This window comes from Octopus sinensis, linkage group LG5 (genome assembly GCF_006345805.1).
Source record: "Octopus sinensis linkage group LG5, ASM634580v1, whole genome shotgun sequence".
NCBI lineage: Eukaryota > Metazoa > Mollusca > Cephalopoda > Octopoda > Octopodidae > Octopus > Octopus sinensis.
The window spans coordinates 20,138,998-20,155,757 of NC_043001.1; the positions used below are offsets into that span (position 1 = coordinate 20,138,998).

At 36.7% G+C, this 16,760-nt stretch overlaps 1 protein-coding gene and 1 long non-coding RNA gene across 4 annotated transcripts in view; one reads left to right on the forward strand and one right to left on the reverse strand.

Moving 5' to 3' along the window:
• Window positions 1-16,760, forward strand: part of LOC118763586 — a 198,950-nt gene that overhangs the window by 77,503 nt on the left and 104,687 nt on the right. The gene's annotated exons all lie outside the window — the stretch shown is intronic.
• Window positions 10,159-16,760, reverse strand: part of LOC115212428 — a 61,758-nt gene continuing 55,156 nt past the window's right edge. For all 3 annotated transcript variants that reach the window (XM_029781346.2, XM_036503194.1, XM_029781345.2), the window contains exons 13-15: window positions 16,477-16,593; window positions 14,623-14,733; window positions 10,159-12,933 (exon numbers count right to left, since the gene is read on the reverse strand). In XM_029781346.2, coding sequence (XP_029637206.1) covers window positions 12,834-12,933; window positions 14,623-14,733; window positions 16,477-16,593 — 328 coding nt within the window. In that variant the 3' untranslated portion in view covers window positions 10,159-12,833. The remainder of the gene's footprint in view (window positions 12,934-14,622; window positions 14,734-16,476; window positions 16,594-16,760) is intronic.

The following is a 16,760-nucleotide window of genomic DNA, read 5'->3' on the forward strand; positions in this document are numbered from 1 at the left end:
TGCGTCATACAGTCTACCTTTTACTCTGAGCGAGAGGTCCTTTATCACCAACAGAGGTAGGTGTGTGTGTGTGTGTGTATGTACATATCATCATCGTTTAGCGTCCGCTTTCCATGCTAGCATGGGTTGGACGGTTCTACTGGGGTCTGTGAAGCCAGAAGGCTTCATCAGGCCCAGTCAAATCTGGCAGTGTTTCTACGGCTGGATGCCCTTATATATATATATATATATATATATATATATATATGCATACACATACATATGTATAAATGTATCTATATAATGTATATGCATACAAGTGTATGCTTTTGTGTGTAATATTGTCTTGACATCATGTGATGGTTGTAAATGAGCACCACTGTCATACAAGTGAGGTTGTTTGTTTCCAGTCTCTTGTTAAAAAAATATGTCTAGCTATGGAAAACTACCACCCTGCTTGGAAACAGGTGAGAGTTGGTGATAAGGAAGGGCATCCAGCCATTGAGAGATCTGCCTTGATAAATTCCATATAACCAATGCAAGCATGGAAATGTTGACATTAAATGATGATGAAGTAATTAAGAGTCAATGTAATTATTTCTATTTAGTGCTAGATTCAGTTTTGATCAAGAAGATATATATCAAAGGTGCAACCAAGCGAATACCCTCCATCAGGCATCTGCCATACTCTGAACACCTTTGATATTTTATTACCGAAAGAATGCCGGTTCACACATACAAACATTCACATACTTCCCTTGTACATGCAGACACATACATATACTCACACAGAGTTGAAACGCTGTTTGATTTTTCTTTTCAGTATTAAATGTTCACCATTTCACTTCCCTTGTACACACACATTCACATACCTCCCTTTTACAACCATACACAGAGTTGAAACGCTGTTTGATTTTTTTTTTACTGTAGAATTTCCATCATCCCACTACCAAGTTTGCCATCACCCCTTCCTTTCTCATTCATATGTTGTGACAGAGAAAAACACAAGAGTATTATCATTATTAAGGTAAAGGCAGAAAGTTGGCAGAATCATTAGTGCACTGGACAAAATGTTTAGTGGCATTTCTTCCATTTCTTTATATTCAAGTTCAAATGTTAATATCAGCTTGCCTTTCAACCTTTGGAGGGTTGGTAAAATGAAGGACTGGTCCAGTACATTGGTTGATGTAATCGACCCCTTCCCTTAAAATTGCTGGCCTTGTGCCTGTAGTAGAAAATTATTATTTTGATAGGGTGTGGTCTGAAAGAATTTGGTTACTATTTCTAGCAAAGTAAGGTCTTTGAGCTTACGTGAGTATTTGTAGAGCCGTAACCCAGTTCTTGCTATCAAATCTAACAGGAATTTATTCAAGAAACCCTAAGGCTGGGCATAATTATACAGTACCTCACAAGTTAAATTAGATATGACACTTTACAATGTGAAATGCAGCTAGACAATTTAATACAGATACAATAGCACACTTTGTGACCCAGTTTAACGAGTTACTAATGAAACGATACCTTACAGCGTAGTACAACTAAACATGACGTTGTGGTTATTGTTGTAGCTTAGTCCAGGTGATACAAATAAATAAACAAAGTCATTCGTTCATATGACTTTATGTATCATCTTTCAATGTGACCTCATGCCTCTTGCTTTTTTTTTTTTTCTATGTAACCTCATATAAAGACATGCTTCATTGACCTTGTTTCACTGATCGTTTGCCTTTATACTGTAGTAGCAAATTTATGTTAACAAATGCTACTATTCCAGTGCTTTTCTCTGTATTTTGACAATTACTGCTCAGTACAATACAATTAGTGGAGGTGCAATGGCCCAGTGGTTAGGGCAGCGGACTCGTGGTCGGTGGATCGTGGTTTCGATTCCCAGACCGGGCGTTGTGTGTGTTTATTGAGCGAAAACACCTAAAGCTCCACGAGGCTCTGGCAAGGGGTGGTAGCGACCCCTCTTGTACTCTTTCTTCCTGTTTCTTGAGTAACGCTGTGATGGACTGGCATCCCGTCCAGCTGGTGGGAACACATACGCCACAGAAACCGGGAAACCGGGCCCATGAGCCTAGCTAGGCTTGAAAAGGGCGCATAAATAAAATAAAAAACAATACAATTATATTAACAAATTCACTGCCATACATTAACAATTTTAATTCTAGTAATTGGTGTTGGGATACAATTTTAAATCTTTGCATATGGATATTTCAGCAAAAGGCTACTGTGGACTATTTTAAGCATTTCAAATGTTTTATGACTCAGAATCAGGCACAACAGAAGTAGCTAAGCAAGTTACATTTATTTGGCAGTAAAGAAATTTATTCCTTTGCCAAGCTCAAGGCATTTCCAGTTACTTATTTCTTTATTGCCCACAAGGGGCTAAACACAGAGAGGACAAACAAGGACAGACAAATGGATTAAGTCGATTACATCGACCCCAGTGCGTAACTGGTACTTATTTAATAGACCCCGAAAGGATGAAAGGCAAAGTCGACCTCGGCGGAATTTGAACTCAGAACGTAACTGCAGACTAAATACCTATTTCTTTATTACCCACAAGGGGCTAAACACAGAGGAGACAAACAAGGACAGATAAATGGATTAAGTCGATTACATCGACCCCAGTGCGTAACTGGTACTTATTTAATAGACCCCGAAAGGATGAAAGGCAAAGTCGACCTTGGCGGAATTTGAACTCAGAATGTAACGGCAGACGAAATACCACAAAGCATTTCGCCCAGCGTGCTAACGTTTCTGCCAGCTCACCGCCTTCTAGGTCTTCAAGGGTCTTGGATTTCTTTTGATTGACCAGTCTGTTGCTTCTACTTGTTTTATTTCATTTTGTTGTATCTTGGGAGGGTCATTATAATAATAATAATAATAATAATAATACATGTTTGTGAATTTACAAGCAGTTTACTCGAGAGATTGATATATGCATGATGAATTTAAGTGTTGTTTAAAGTTAATAACAAATTATGACTGCTGGTTCATTTAGGACTGTTGAGCAACAACTTAGCAATATGAACCTTCTTTTGGCATTTTGTGACAAACACCTTTATTATGTTACTGCCTACAAAATTGGCATGATCCATACCACTGTTGTGGCTTCCAGGAAGTTTTCTTTATTGTCATTCAGTTGGTAAAATATCTAGCCAACTAACTAATCATTTGTTTAATGTACTGGTTAAATGATCAATTGTTTGTTAGTCGAAGTTCTTTTGTTGCTGTTTACAACTTTTTCAGTGACTTCCTTCTCTCTTGATCTGCTCTGTATCTGTCCAAGAATTGGTCTTACGGCTGTGTATATGTATGCTTGTATGTAGATGTGTTTGGTTAAAAGCAGAAGTGAGAGTAAATGAAGAGTGAGTGTGTGTGAATATTTGTGTTTGTGTGCAATAGCCATCTGTGACTTTGCTAAATTCTACACCAAAATTAGTTCCTTGTATATTTCAAGTCACTCAAAATAGAAAACCGATATTGAATCTCAAAGAGACATAAGCTTAAAAGTATCCTTGTCTCCTACCATTGAGGTATTTTCCTTTTCTGACCAACCCACTGATCTTCCATCAAAATGCAGCTCTACAAAGAGTACAATGTCATCATCCTTTTTTTTTCTATGCTTGTATGGGTTAGACAGATTTTCTACAGATGCCCTTCCTATAGCCAAGCTTCACCTGTTTCCAAGTACGGTGATATTCCCCCATGATGAACATACTTTCAAAGGAACAACATACATGTATGATAGTGACATTTGTTTATAATTATTATGCAATGTCATGACAAGGTAGTACAAACACACACATCCGCACAAACACAAATGTGTGAGTGTATGTATATATCTGCTTTTATGTGCCACCTGCACAGGCGCTGAACTGGTCCCTGTGCAGGTGGCACATAAAAAGCACGATTTGAGCGTGGCTGTTGCCAGACCTCAGTCAAATCGTCCAGCCCATGCTAGCATGGAAAGCGGACGTTAAACGATGATGACGATGATATATATATATATATATATATATGTACATATACGAGCAAGCACATAAATGCAAAACAAGGTGGAAAAAATAGTACTCGAATACTAAAGATAGAATAATATGCCTTTTTATTAAACCTGCAAAAACATCACAAAAAACTGTTACTCAAAGTTTTATATTCCTGTTCATCAGACAGTTGTGATAAAGACTGGAATAAAATTGTTATGGTTCATATAATGTATGATTTAATATATCAAGTCATATATTACATGTACCATAACAATTTTATTCCAGCCTTGATCACAACTGTCTGATGAATGAGAACATGAAACTCTTAACAGTTTTTTTGTGATGTTTTTGCAGCTTTAATAAAAAAGTATATACATATACACACAATGGGCTTCTTTCAGTTTCTACCTACTAAAACCACTCACGTGGAGGCGCAATGGCCCAGTGGTTAGGGCAGCGGACTCGCGGCTGAAGGATTGCGGTTTCGATTCCCAGACCGGGCGTTGTGTGTGTTTATTGAGCAAAAACACCTAAAAGCTCCACGAGGCTCCGGCAGGGGGTGGTGGTGATCCCTGCTGTACTCTTTCACTACTCTTTCTTCTGTTGGCCTGCTCGCTTAGCCAGAGGGGTGGCGTCATTTGAAGGCTAAAACAATGCGAACGCATTGTGACCAGCGATGTGTAGCAACATCTGATGGTCTGGTTGGTCACGTAAAAAAAAAATTTTTTAAATCACACTCAAGGCTTTGGTCAGCCTGGGGCTATAGGAGATACTTGCCCATGGTGCCACTTGATGGTACTGAACCTGAAACCATGTGATTGGGAAGCGAACCATACAATGGAGCAAATCTTTTACAAAAACGTGAATGTTGTCTTAAGGCTTACATGATCTTGTCAAACATGTACCCAATCATTTAGTACTGGATAAAAAGAAATCGTAACACCTGTTCTGTCTTCAAAATTGGCAACACCTATTGAGTGGCCCTTACAAAAGAAGTCTGTGGAAAATTCTTTACAACATTAAATAGTGTGGCAGAAATATTAGCAAGTGTCACAAAGAATGAAATATAAATTGATGTGGTTAGGGTGTTGTACTCACAATTATGAGATTGTAGTTTCAATTCCTGGACCAAGTGTTGCATGACATCATGTTGTACAACAGTTCTTTGTATGGCGATTTCACTCTGTTTCTCTGTCAGTAATTAGGTTATTCACTCAAATACAGAAGCATTTCTCATGGCACCAGCAGGCAAAATGGGAAAGGCATTGCCCTGGATGATAGCAAGGGGGATGCACTGAAACAGCCACTCTGACTTGTGGAGCTTGCACTTGCAGAAAGCAGTCTCTGCCCCAGTAGTGGTGAGTAAGGTTATGGTCTGGGGACCAAGAATGCTGGAGGTCTCAACTGCCACAGGCTCAATTGTAAACGTGTCGGAGAATGATGTTCTTGGGCAATATATTTCTTTTTCAGGTTGCTCCTGTATACTCAACTCTAAGTTCCAGCAATAGCTGGGAAGTTAACCTTGTGAAGGACTGACATCCCATCCAGTGGAAAGTGTTACAATCTTAGTCACTTATATGTTAAGAATAAAGAAATTATTGTATACGGTGCTCAGATGCACCACAACTTGTCAGAAAGTGCATATAAAGTGTATGCAGTAATGTACAAATGTATGGAAAGCGAACAGTGTATGAGTCAGATAGATGCTTGTGTGTGTATGGAGGGGAGAAAATCAGGTGTAGTGTTGGCGAATCTCAGGAAGCATGGAAGTTTTGAAGGATGCAGTGCTCCGACAACTAACAACTGATGCCGGCAGTTTGTTCCATGCTTCAGCAACTCTTAGCATGAAAAATGTTTCCTAAAGTTATGGGATAGAAACCGGGTCAAGCCCTGGCCTTATGAGCCTTAGGGCTCACAACCAATCTATGTAAGTTTGTTTACATGAATCACCCCAACTGATGGAGCCTGATTGACTTGCTAAAACTGGTAGTCTAATCTTTATAAACTTAGGCCATACCATCTTAAAATAGAAAAGTCTTGACTGAAAACCATTTTTGGACCGGTTTGCAAGAAAGATTATATGAATTCGTCTGGTGAAACAAATTTTGTGGTGTCCAGGGAAAGTCATTATGTCAATATAATTAACACATACACTGGTTCAATCCCACTCCTTTATCATTAGTCAATTGGTTAAATATCCGAACTAAATGATTGTTTAACTTGGTTAAACAGTCAGTTGTTTGTTTTGTTTGCTTTTTGTCAAAGCTCTTTTGTAACTATTTGTAACTTTCCTTTTAGTCTGTTATGGATATTTAACCAGTTGACTAATAACAAAGGATGAGGAAATGAACCAGTGTATGTGTGTTAATATTGGAGTAAGGACTCTCTCCCTAGACACAACAAAATTTACAATTGAATGCTCCCCTTCTATCACGGCTAGAATATGTTTAATCATTAGTCTGCTCAATCAGGACTGATTTAGAAGCTAATGAAAAGCAATATGAATAATACACTTTTAAGTGAAAACTTCAGTTCTAATTTAAATTTGAATACTTACAATTACAATGTGGTTGGTGGTTGTCTACATTTTTTAGTTTCATGCTTTTGTTGTCTCGTTGGCACCAATATTTTAAAAATGAGTAAAAAAATTAATTCTTTTATTTGTTTCGGTTATATGATTGCGGCCATGCTGGAGCACTGCTTTTAGTCGAACAAATCAACACCAGGACTTATTCTTTGTAAGCCTAGTACTTATTCTATCAGTCTCTCTTGCTGAACCGCTAAGTTACGGGACGTAAACAGACCAGCATCGGTTGTCAAGCGATGTTGGGGGGACAAACATATACACACGCACACATACATATATATATATATGCGAGGGGCTTCTTTCAGTTTCCATCTACCAAATCCACTCACAAAGCTTTGGTCGGCCCGAGGCTATAGTAGAAGACACTTGCCCAAGGTGCCACGCAGTGGGACTGAACCTGGAACCATGTGGTTGGTAAGCAAGCTACTTACCACACAGCCACTCCTGCACCTAATGTTTAAATATGCATAAAATCTTCACCCTTTTTTTACCATATTTCAGTTGAAAAACACTGCTTTTGTTTCAATTAATTTTGAAAATAACAAAGAACTTAGAAAAATAATTGGCATAGGCATAGGAGTGGCTGTGTGGTAAGTAGCTTGCTTACGAACCACATGGTTCTGGGTTCAGTCCCACTGCGTGGCACCTTGGGCAAGTGTCTTCTACTATAGCCTCGGGCTAACCAAAGCCTTGTGAGTGGATTTGGTAGAGGGAAACTGAAAGAAGTCCGTTGTATATATATATATATATATATATATATGTTTGTGTGTCTGCGTTTGTCCTTCCCTAACATCGCTTGACAACCGATGCTGGTGTGTTTACATCGCCGTCACTTAGTGGTTCAGCAAAAGAGACCAATAGAATAAGTACTGGGCTTACAAAGAATAAGTCCCGGCGTCGATTTGCTCGACTAAAGGCGGTGCCCCACCATGGCCGCAGTCAAATGACTGAAACAAGTAAAAGAGAGAGTAACAAATCATGTTTAATACAAAGTAAGTGAATAGGAAAGAACCCAATATTATGACCGGTATACTCCAAAGCACACTTATGATTGTCAAAGGTGTTCCAACAGTGTCTATCACATCTTCAAACGACTGGATATGTCATCCAAGGTGTACTACCACCTGTATCATCTCTTGTGAAAGGTAGAAGGGTCCAGTTTGCTGGACATTGTTGTGGAGCTGAAAATGAGTCAATTTCTACTCTTCTCCTCTTGAAGCCATCTACTCACGAAACCAGAGGGCGCACACTCTCCTACCCTGATGTAATCTCCAGGGATACAGGCATCCGGCAACAGGACCTCGGTAGTGCTATGATGGACCGTGAAGTCTAGCGTAGCATAGTAAATTCCATTGTCTCGACTACGGTCGAACAATGATGATGACTATATTTCTAAGATTTCAGAGTGTAATTTGAGGAAGATTTTGTTATTTCCAGTATGCTACTAAAAACGTAAAAAAAAAAAAAAAAAGACAATCTTGTCCTCTCCTACTAGCATTAGATAGAGTGAGTCACATAAACGTCTTATTGGCAGGATTTTGTCTTAGCAATGCAGCTGGCAGTGGGTACATGCTACTGACAAAGTCCAGCAAGGACGATATTCACATCAAGCATTCTTACCATCAGTGCTGGAAATGTTTAAAACAAGTGTTTGAGGAACCTGTTTGTAATTTCAGCTAAGTGGATGCCAACTGAATTAGAATCTTAATCTGATGCTGATTAACTCTTGAAATGGACAACCAGGTAAATATTTTCCAGGTATGTATATACAGCTTCCAGTTTTTGTGATGTTAGGTCAGAAGCAGCTTTTAATCTATTTCGTATACTGCATCGTTAGACACTGATATGTTTGTGTCTTTAAAATGGGGGCGCAATGGCCCAATGGTTAGGGCAGCGGACTCGCGGTCGTAGGATCGCAGTTTTGATTCCCAGACCGGGCGTTGTGAGTGTTTATTGAGCGAAAACACCTAAAAGCTCCACGAGGCTCCGGCAGTGGGTGGTGGCGATCCCTGCTGTACTCTTTCACCACTCTTTCTCCTGTTGGCCTGCTCGCTTAGCCAGCGGGGTGGCGTCATTCAAAGGCTAAAACAATGCAAACCCATTGTGACCAGCGATGTGTAGCAACATCTGATGGTCTGGTCAGTCACATGATGTTTATGTCTTTAAACACTATATCCACAAAAGATGTTAACTTTGGACAAATATTGCAGTTAATCTGCCTATTTGTGATGTGTTTACATTAAGTATGATACACAGAGGGCTGTGTATTTTAATCTAATACTACTTCTGTTGCATATAACACATACATACACACATATATTTCGAAACACGCATTTAGTCGAAACAGGGGCAGCTGAAGAAGGGGAATGTTCCTTGCGTTGGTTGTCTTGTACTGTTTTTTTCGTTGTTAAAAAAAAGTCCGTTTCCTTGTTTGGTTTTATGTTTTCGTTTCTCGTTGTGTTCTACGTTTATTTGTGGTGTCCTGTACTCATATATGCATGTATATATACATATAGATGTAGGTATGTACATATATGTATGTATATATGCATATGTTTTATTTATTAAATTGTTATTATATATATATATATATAAAATGAGATAGGGGTTATAAATTCAACCCTCCATGGGATAACATATATCCAATGAGGAACTGTAACATTCAATATAGAACATCATTATGTTTATTGACTTATATTATTTATATTATTATGTATATGTATATGTGTGTATATATATAAGGATATGAGTATATATGCACTCTTATTTATATGTAAATGATTTTTGGGTATGTACTCATACTTATATAGGTATATGTGTAACTTGTTTTATACATTAGAATCCCCGAAGAGGCCGTAAGATATTTTTGTTAATGTGGCTAATATAGGTTAAATGAGACATACTTATCTGCATGGCCGAAACAGCTGCCAGTTATAATGTATATGTATTTTATATCTTTTTATATTTATTTAGTTATATCTCATTATATTGATTGTAATTATTGTACTGTATTAATGTCTAATCTTAATGCTCTTGTGTAGTGTTTTAATAAAGTATGTGATTCAGTATTATCTGATAGTTGATGAATGATTTAGATATATATATATATATATATATATATATGCAGATAACCTGTAGATGTATAAGGATTAAACGCACATTGGTACACATTAAGTGTATTTAATACACAAGAGAAACAGATGGTAGTGTGAACAAGTTATTTGTCAGCCTTGGTCAAGCAGACTTACGAAAAATATTTCAGTCATGAACACCCTGATACAAAGTGCTATATATTTTCTAAAATGGAAAGGTATCTGATTTAAAAGAGATCTAGCTACTATTTCAAGTAGGTCAACAGACCACATAGGCATTACCTGAGCCTAGGTGGATGGCGTTACCAAGAATGAAGACAACCCAGCTGAGAGGTGGCCAGTTTGTATCATGACACTGGAACAGTATTGTGATGAAACATATAATGACAGGAAATTTGGAATTATAAAATACCTACAAAACAGGTAAAAAGACCTAAAACTTTTCTTTTCAGAATGGAAAAAATAGATGGTGCTAAAAAATATATAAAAATAAAACAAAATAGAAAAGTCATGTGACTGAAAATCATTTTTTAATGAACGAAATGGTTGTCTTTCAAGTAAGATCCACAGTTATTTTTTACCCAATTACTATCAACAGGGATTTACGAAAGCTGGTTACAGAGCCATGGGTAGGCTGGCTTTCCGGAAGTTGAACTACCCGTTGTTTTGTTTTCTATATCTTTAAAAAAAAAATATAGAATGAACCAATTCTGCAGCAGGTGAAAAAAAAAAAAAAAAAAAAAGATATATGTATGTTTGTATGTGTGCATATATATATATATATATATATATATATATACACATATATATATATACACACACATACACATACATATATATATCTTATGATGCAGCACAGAGATATTGTGAGTCTAGCCAATATATATTTTTAAATTGGAAAAAAAAAAAAAAAAGGGCTATTTTTATGGGAAAAAAAATGCAAAAACTTCATAAAGTTTTAAATAGCTATAAACTGCACAACCTAATAAAGCTCAGTTTTTTTTTCTTTTCAATTTGAACATCTCTACCTGGAAAGTTACTCAGTAGAAATAGGAGTTAGTTAAGGAAGAATAACTAACCCTTGACCCGGAAAAATTGACCAATTGATAAACGAAATTGGTCTTAGCTGATGATGATAGTGACATCAAGGACAGCAGTTGATGCTATTTCTTTTGCCAAGATTTTTTTAATTCAACTTTGAAAATTATATTTTGAAATTTTTTGACTAGTTTCACTCCAAATGATTGGTTTGGGGGACTCATTTCAAGAACAGTTTTACAAAGGGCAAATCTACTCATATGTTTGGGGAAATAGCACCTCAGAACAATAAGGCCAATATATATGCTTGAGAAGTGAAGGCAGGCATTTCAGTTATAAAGATACTAATCAAACAAGTCATATGCATAAGTGAAATAGTTGAAATTCTTTCTATGCTAAACAAATTATTATTATTTAATAATACAGATGAAAATAATTGTTTTATCAATTTGGAAGATATATTAAAGCCCTTATAGTTTTTTTTTTTTTGTTGAAATTTTGTTCAATAGTCTATTCAAAGATACTGAATATATATTTAAAGAAAACATATATTTAAATCATTAATTAAATTTTAAGTTACCTTAGATAATTAATGAACAAAGGGTTCAATGAAAAGAAATAAGATAATGGCTTATTTTTAGTGAATTTTCATACATTATACTTTATCTATCACAGATAATGGCAAGCAGTAGGAAAGTTTTCAAAATCTTTTCTGATTTATAAGGAAATCCTAAAAATTATTCCCAAATATGCTGTTTGTAAGTTTTGTGAACGGACCTTTCAATCAACTAGACAAACTCTATTTATAAACATTTCATAAACTTAAATCTGTTTTGGTTTTTCTATCCACATAATAAATAATTACAAATTGATAACATTTTCCATGTTTTTAGAGTTTAAAATATCCCAAAATATTCTATAACAGTTACTAAAAAAAGCTAAAGTAAATAAAAAAAAATAAAAATAACGATTAAAAATCTTTTTTCTCAATCATATTTGAATATAGAAATAATACTTTCTTACATAGCACATGGCCACGACTTTGAGAGAGGATGGAATAGTCTGGGATATTGAATCCAGCATTTGACAAGTTCTTTATTATATCAACCCCAGGAGGAGGAAAAGTGAAGTTGACTTCACCAAAATTTGAACTCACAACATAAAGGGATTGCAAACTAAATACAGTAGGCATTTTGTCCAATGCTCTACAGATATGCCAATCTGTTACCCTAATAATAATAAAAATCCTTAATGAAACAACCAATAATTCAAAGATATTAAAACTGAACATAATTCAGCAGTAAAAATACAGGATAAAAATATTGTAACACCTGCTTATTATTGTAAGTAATGGAATACACTGGAACCTTTTGTAGTTACAGTGGCATTGACAACTACAAGTTATGTATATGATATAAAGATCAGTGAAAGTTTATATCACATTACTACAAAACAATTCGCTGATTTAGTGAGGGGAGGGGATAAGTAAATAAGCCCTAATGCACATTATCTCATTATCTTTGAAAAGTTCTTTTTTTCTGGTTGGAAGATAGGAAATACAAAAATTTCAATTTTTTTAAAGCATTTCTTTTTTTTTTTTCTTTATTATTATTAATTTTTTTTTTTTCAACTTTTTCCTTTCAATTATGTGTGTAAGTAAAGATTGAAATATTGCTGTCATTGCAATAGAAGCAATCCACAAATTTCAAGCAGGCCAAACTCTTCGGCATCGAGAATGTTTCTAAGGTGGTATCATCCATAGTAAAATCTAGCCAAAGAATAAGAATACTTGATAAGTTGTTTTCTTGTGCTGTCTTTTTTTTTTTTGGAAATTTTTTCTTTTTTAATTATTTTTTGGCAATGTTTCTATTCTTTAGAATTCTGAATGCCACATTTAGTAGTTCCATCTATTGTTACCAATTACTCATTAAAAAGGAGATAAAATATTAGTTTATAATGTGAAAGGAGCAGAAAGAAAATAGTTATATTGTCACAATATAAGTTATTGCATTGGAAATATACAGTTGTCTGATATAATTGATAAGTGAGGAGGCCAAAGCATACTACGGACAGTCAGCTTTAGAAAGGAGAGACTAGATTGTAGTTCAGTTAAAGTCTCAAACAACTAAAAAGATTAAGATCTCTTCAGTCTCTGTCTGCTTCAATAATTAAGTTTGGATGAAGAGCTTGGATTTTCTCTAGATTCTTCACTCGCTTGCACCCGTACAAATGTAGAGTTGTCAATCTGGAAATTTAAAGAGAAGTATCACAACTGGTCAAAATATTTGTCAACTGGAATGTTCTGGAAAGATTTAAATAAAAAGAGAAAAAACCAAACTACCCATTATAATTATCTCACATCATTCTAAAAAAAAACCTGAAAAATGTTTATTCTTTGTGGGACCTGTTTGTAATTTTAGCTAAGTAGATGTGCCGGTGGCACGTAAAAGCACCCACTACACTCTCGGAGTGGTTGGCATTTGGAATGGCATCCAGCTGTAGAAACTCTGCCAGATCAAGATTGGAGCCTGGTGCAGCCATCTGGTTCGCCAGTCCTCAGTCAAATCGTCCAACCCATGCTAGCATGGAAAGCGGACGTTAAACGAGGATGATGCTAACCAAATTAGAATCTTAATCTGATGCTGATTAACTCTTGAAATGAACAACCAGGTAAATATTTTCCAGTAATGTATATAAAGCTTCTAGTTTTTGTGATGTTAGCGCAAAAGTAGCTTTTAATCTACTTGGCATACTGCATCATTAGAGCAGAGAAAAATATCAAGGTACTAAAATCTATGAAATAAATCATATAAATCACTTGGATTTTTATAGCATAATCATTAAACAATTTCCCAGCTCATCTAAGAACAACAATTATCTAAGATCAAACCTCAGTGTATCCCCATAGCTTCTTAGGCATGCCATTGTCTTTGCCACTTGATATTATCTCACAAAAGTTCTACACAATAATGCACAATCTCATCTTCTGTTTTACTTGTTTCAGTATATAAACTGTGGCCATACTGAGGTAACTCCTTGAAGAATTTTAATTGAGCGAATCAAACCCTGAGCTTCCTTCTTTTTTGTTTTTAAAGCCTGGTACTTATTCTATTGATCTCTTTTGTCAAACCATCAAGTGACAGGGATGTAAACACACCAACACTGGTTGTCAAGCAGTGGTGGGGGACAATCACAGTCACAAAGATGTGCACAACACACACACACACCTTATATATACGACAGGCTTTTATCACTTCCTATCTACCAAATCCACTCACAAAGCTTCGGTTGGTCTGAGGTTATAGTAGTAGACACTTGCCCAAGGTGCCACACAGTGGGACTGAACCCAGAACCATGTGGTTAGGAAGCAAACTTCTTACCAAGCAGCCACTTCTAAACAGTTGTCTTCAATACCCAGTCACTCCTTCAATTTAATGACAATCAATATTATTTATATGAAGGACTGACAGCTCTGCAATCGTCAGGTAAATGCAAATTCAGTTGCTGACTTTGGAGAGAGAGTTCAAGAGACCGTGAAACTGCCCAGGGGTAAACAGGTAGGACCGCTCACCGCAATCGCAAGGGGACTCAGTCCGCTGCTTCCTGCCGAGGCGCCATCGTTGCTGACGAACGTGCCGGTGGCGGCCGCTCGTCTGCAGCCTCATCAGTGTTCGATTTCTGGGGTGCCAGCATCGGACACACTTCCCCTCCGATCCGTCATTGCGACCCGTTCCTGAGTGAATGTACGGGTCAGACCACGCTGGACAGTCACGCTCTAGGTGACCGTCGCACCCCAAGGGGTTCTAGACTACATTATACATTATTATAAGATTAATTCTTTCAAGACTGGAAATCTAATCACTCAAAACATACAGAAATCATGAAAGACATACAGAGAAATTTTAGAAGGCGAAAAATTAATTACAATACTAACCTTTTACAACTATTAGTGAGTTTTGTTAGACTGGTCTCAGTAATTCCAGTAATAAAATTAAGTTTTAAAGTTTCAAGATCATTTGATCCCTGTTCAGCTAGTCTGCATATACTATTTTAAAAAGATAAAGAATGAAAATACAAAAAGAAAATAAATAAAAAATGAAATATTAGAAATACTAAAATAAAATTAATGCAATTGTAACATGGAAGGTGTTTATAAGCCATTTAAGAAACACACAAAATCTGTTAGATTTAAATTTAATTTGTCAAAATATTTTCGTCGCTTTGAGACCGCGACCTGTTTACTGATGAAATTCCGATGCAGCACGGAATTTTATCAGTGAACAGGTTGTGGTCTCAAAGCAACGAAAATATTTTGACAAATTAAATTTAAATGTTGAAGTGAATCTAACGGATTTCATGTGTTTCTTAAATGGCTTATAAACACCTTCCACACTGCAATTGTTTTCGTTGCAGCACACGATCTCAGATCAGGTCACTTGCTATGCAAGTACATCTCTGTAAAATTAATGCAATAATCCCATATTAAAGAAAATAATAGATCATATTAATTCTTAAAATTTTATTTATTTCACAAAGTATTCTCCTAATTCATTTTCAAACACCTGTTCTTTTACGTAATTTCAGTTTTTTGAGAAAATGGTACTTATGATACACCACTTGATAAACTCTTATTTTTTTTATAATCACAATGTGAAAAAGTTTGAAGAAAGTAAATTGAACATTTTGATACATAAAATCTATATATGTACAACAGGCTTCCAGAGTTTCTGTCAGCCAAATTCACTCATAAAGCATTGGTTGGCCCAGAGCTATAGTAGAAGACACTTGTCCAAGGTGCTGCACTTTGGGACCGAACCTGAAACCACAAGGTTGTAAAGTGATTTTCTTAACCACAGTCATACCTGTACCTACAAAATTTTAAACACTTTTATGTTCCTTTTTCAAACTTGTGGTTTATGAAGTAAATCATTAGGTTTCATTCAAAGTGCTGTTTGCATTAATGCCTTACAAAAATCCAAATAATGAAATCAATCATTTTTATTTATTTATGCGCCCTTTTCAAGCTGAGCCAGGCTCATTGGCCCGGTTTCCTGGTTTCTATGGTGTATGTGTTCCCCCCAGCTGGATGGGACGCCAGTCCATTGCAGTGTTACTCGAGAAACAGGAAGAAAGAGAGAAAGTTGGGGCGAAAGAGTACAACAGGGGTCGGGTCGCCACCACCCACTGCCAGAGCCTCGTAGAGCGTTAGCTGTTTTCGCTCAATAAACACACACAACACCTGGTCTGGGAATCGAAACCGCGATCCTCTGACCGTGAGTTTGCTGCCCTAACCACTGGGCCATTGCACCTCCATGAAATCAATCATGCTTTTGTAATTTTTCTGAGAAATAGATATTGTTCAGGTATGGAAATTGTAGTTGTGATACCAGTGCCGGTGGCACGTAAGAGAACCATCCGAATGTGGCCGTTGCCAGCGCCGCCCTGACTGGCCTCCATGCCGGTGGCACGTAAAAAGCACCAACCGATCGTGGCCGTTGCCAGCCTTGTCTGGCACCTGTGCCGGTGGCATGTAAAAAGCACCCACTACACTCTCAGAGTGGTTGGCATTAGGAAAGGCATCCAGCTGTAGAAACACTACCAGATCAGACTGGAGCCTGGTGCAGCCTCTTGGCTTCCCAGACCCCAGTTGAACCGTCCAACCCATGCTAGCATGGGAAGCGGACGTTAAACGATGATGATGATGATGCTGATGATAAATTAAACCTAAAGCATTCACTTTATATTACGAAAAAGAACTTTCCTGAACAATGATGGTTAAAATTCTTACCTTTTGTATGTGCAGCCTGTAGAACTGATATCTAAATAAACAAGCTGGCGACAGTTGGTAGCTAATCGGTTTACACTCTCGTCTGTGATTAGCTTGCATCCACAAACATCAATACTCCTTGAAGGGGAAAAATGACAAGAACAATTTAAATGAACAACATAAGACTATGTTTGGAGATAGAAACAATCACTTGGAACATGATAAATCAAGAATCTTTCAGAACAATTGTTCTATCTGAAGAGTTGTCAGACCTTGATATTTCATCTAACTTAAGGATTCCATTT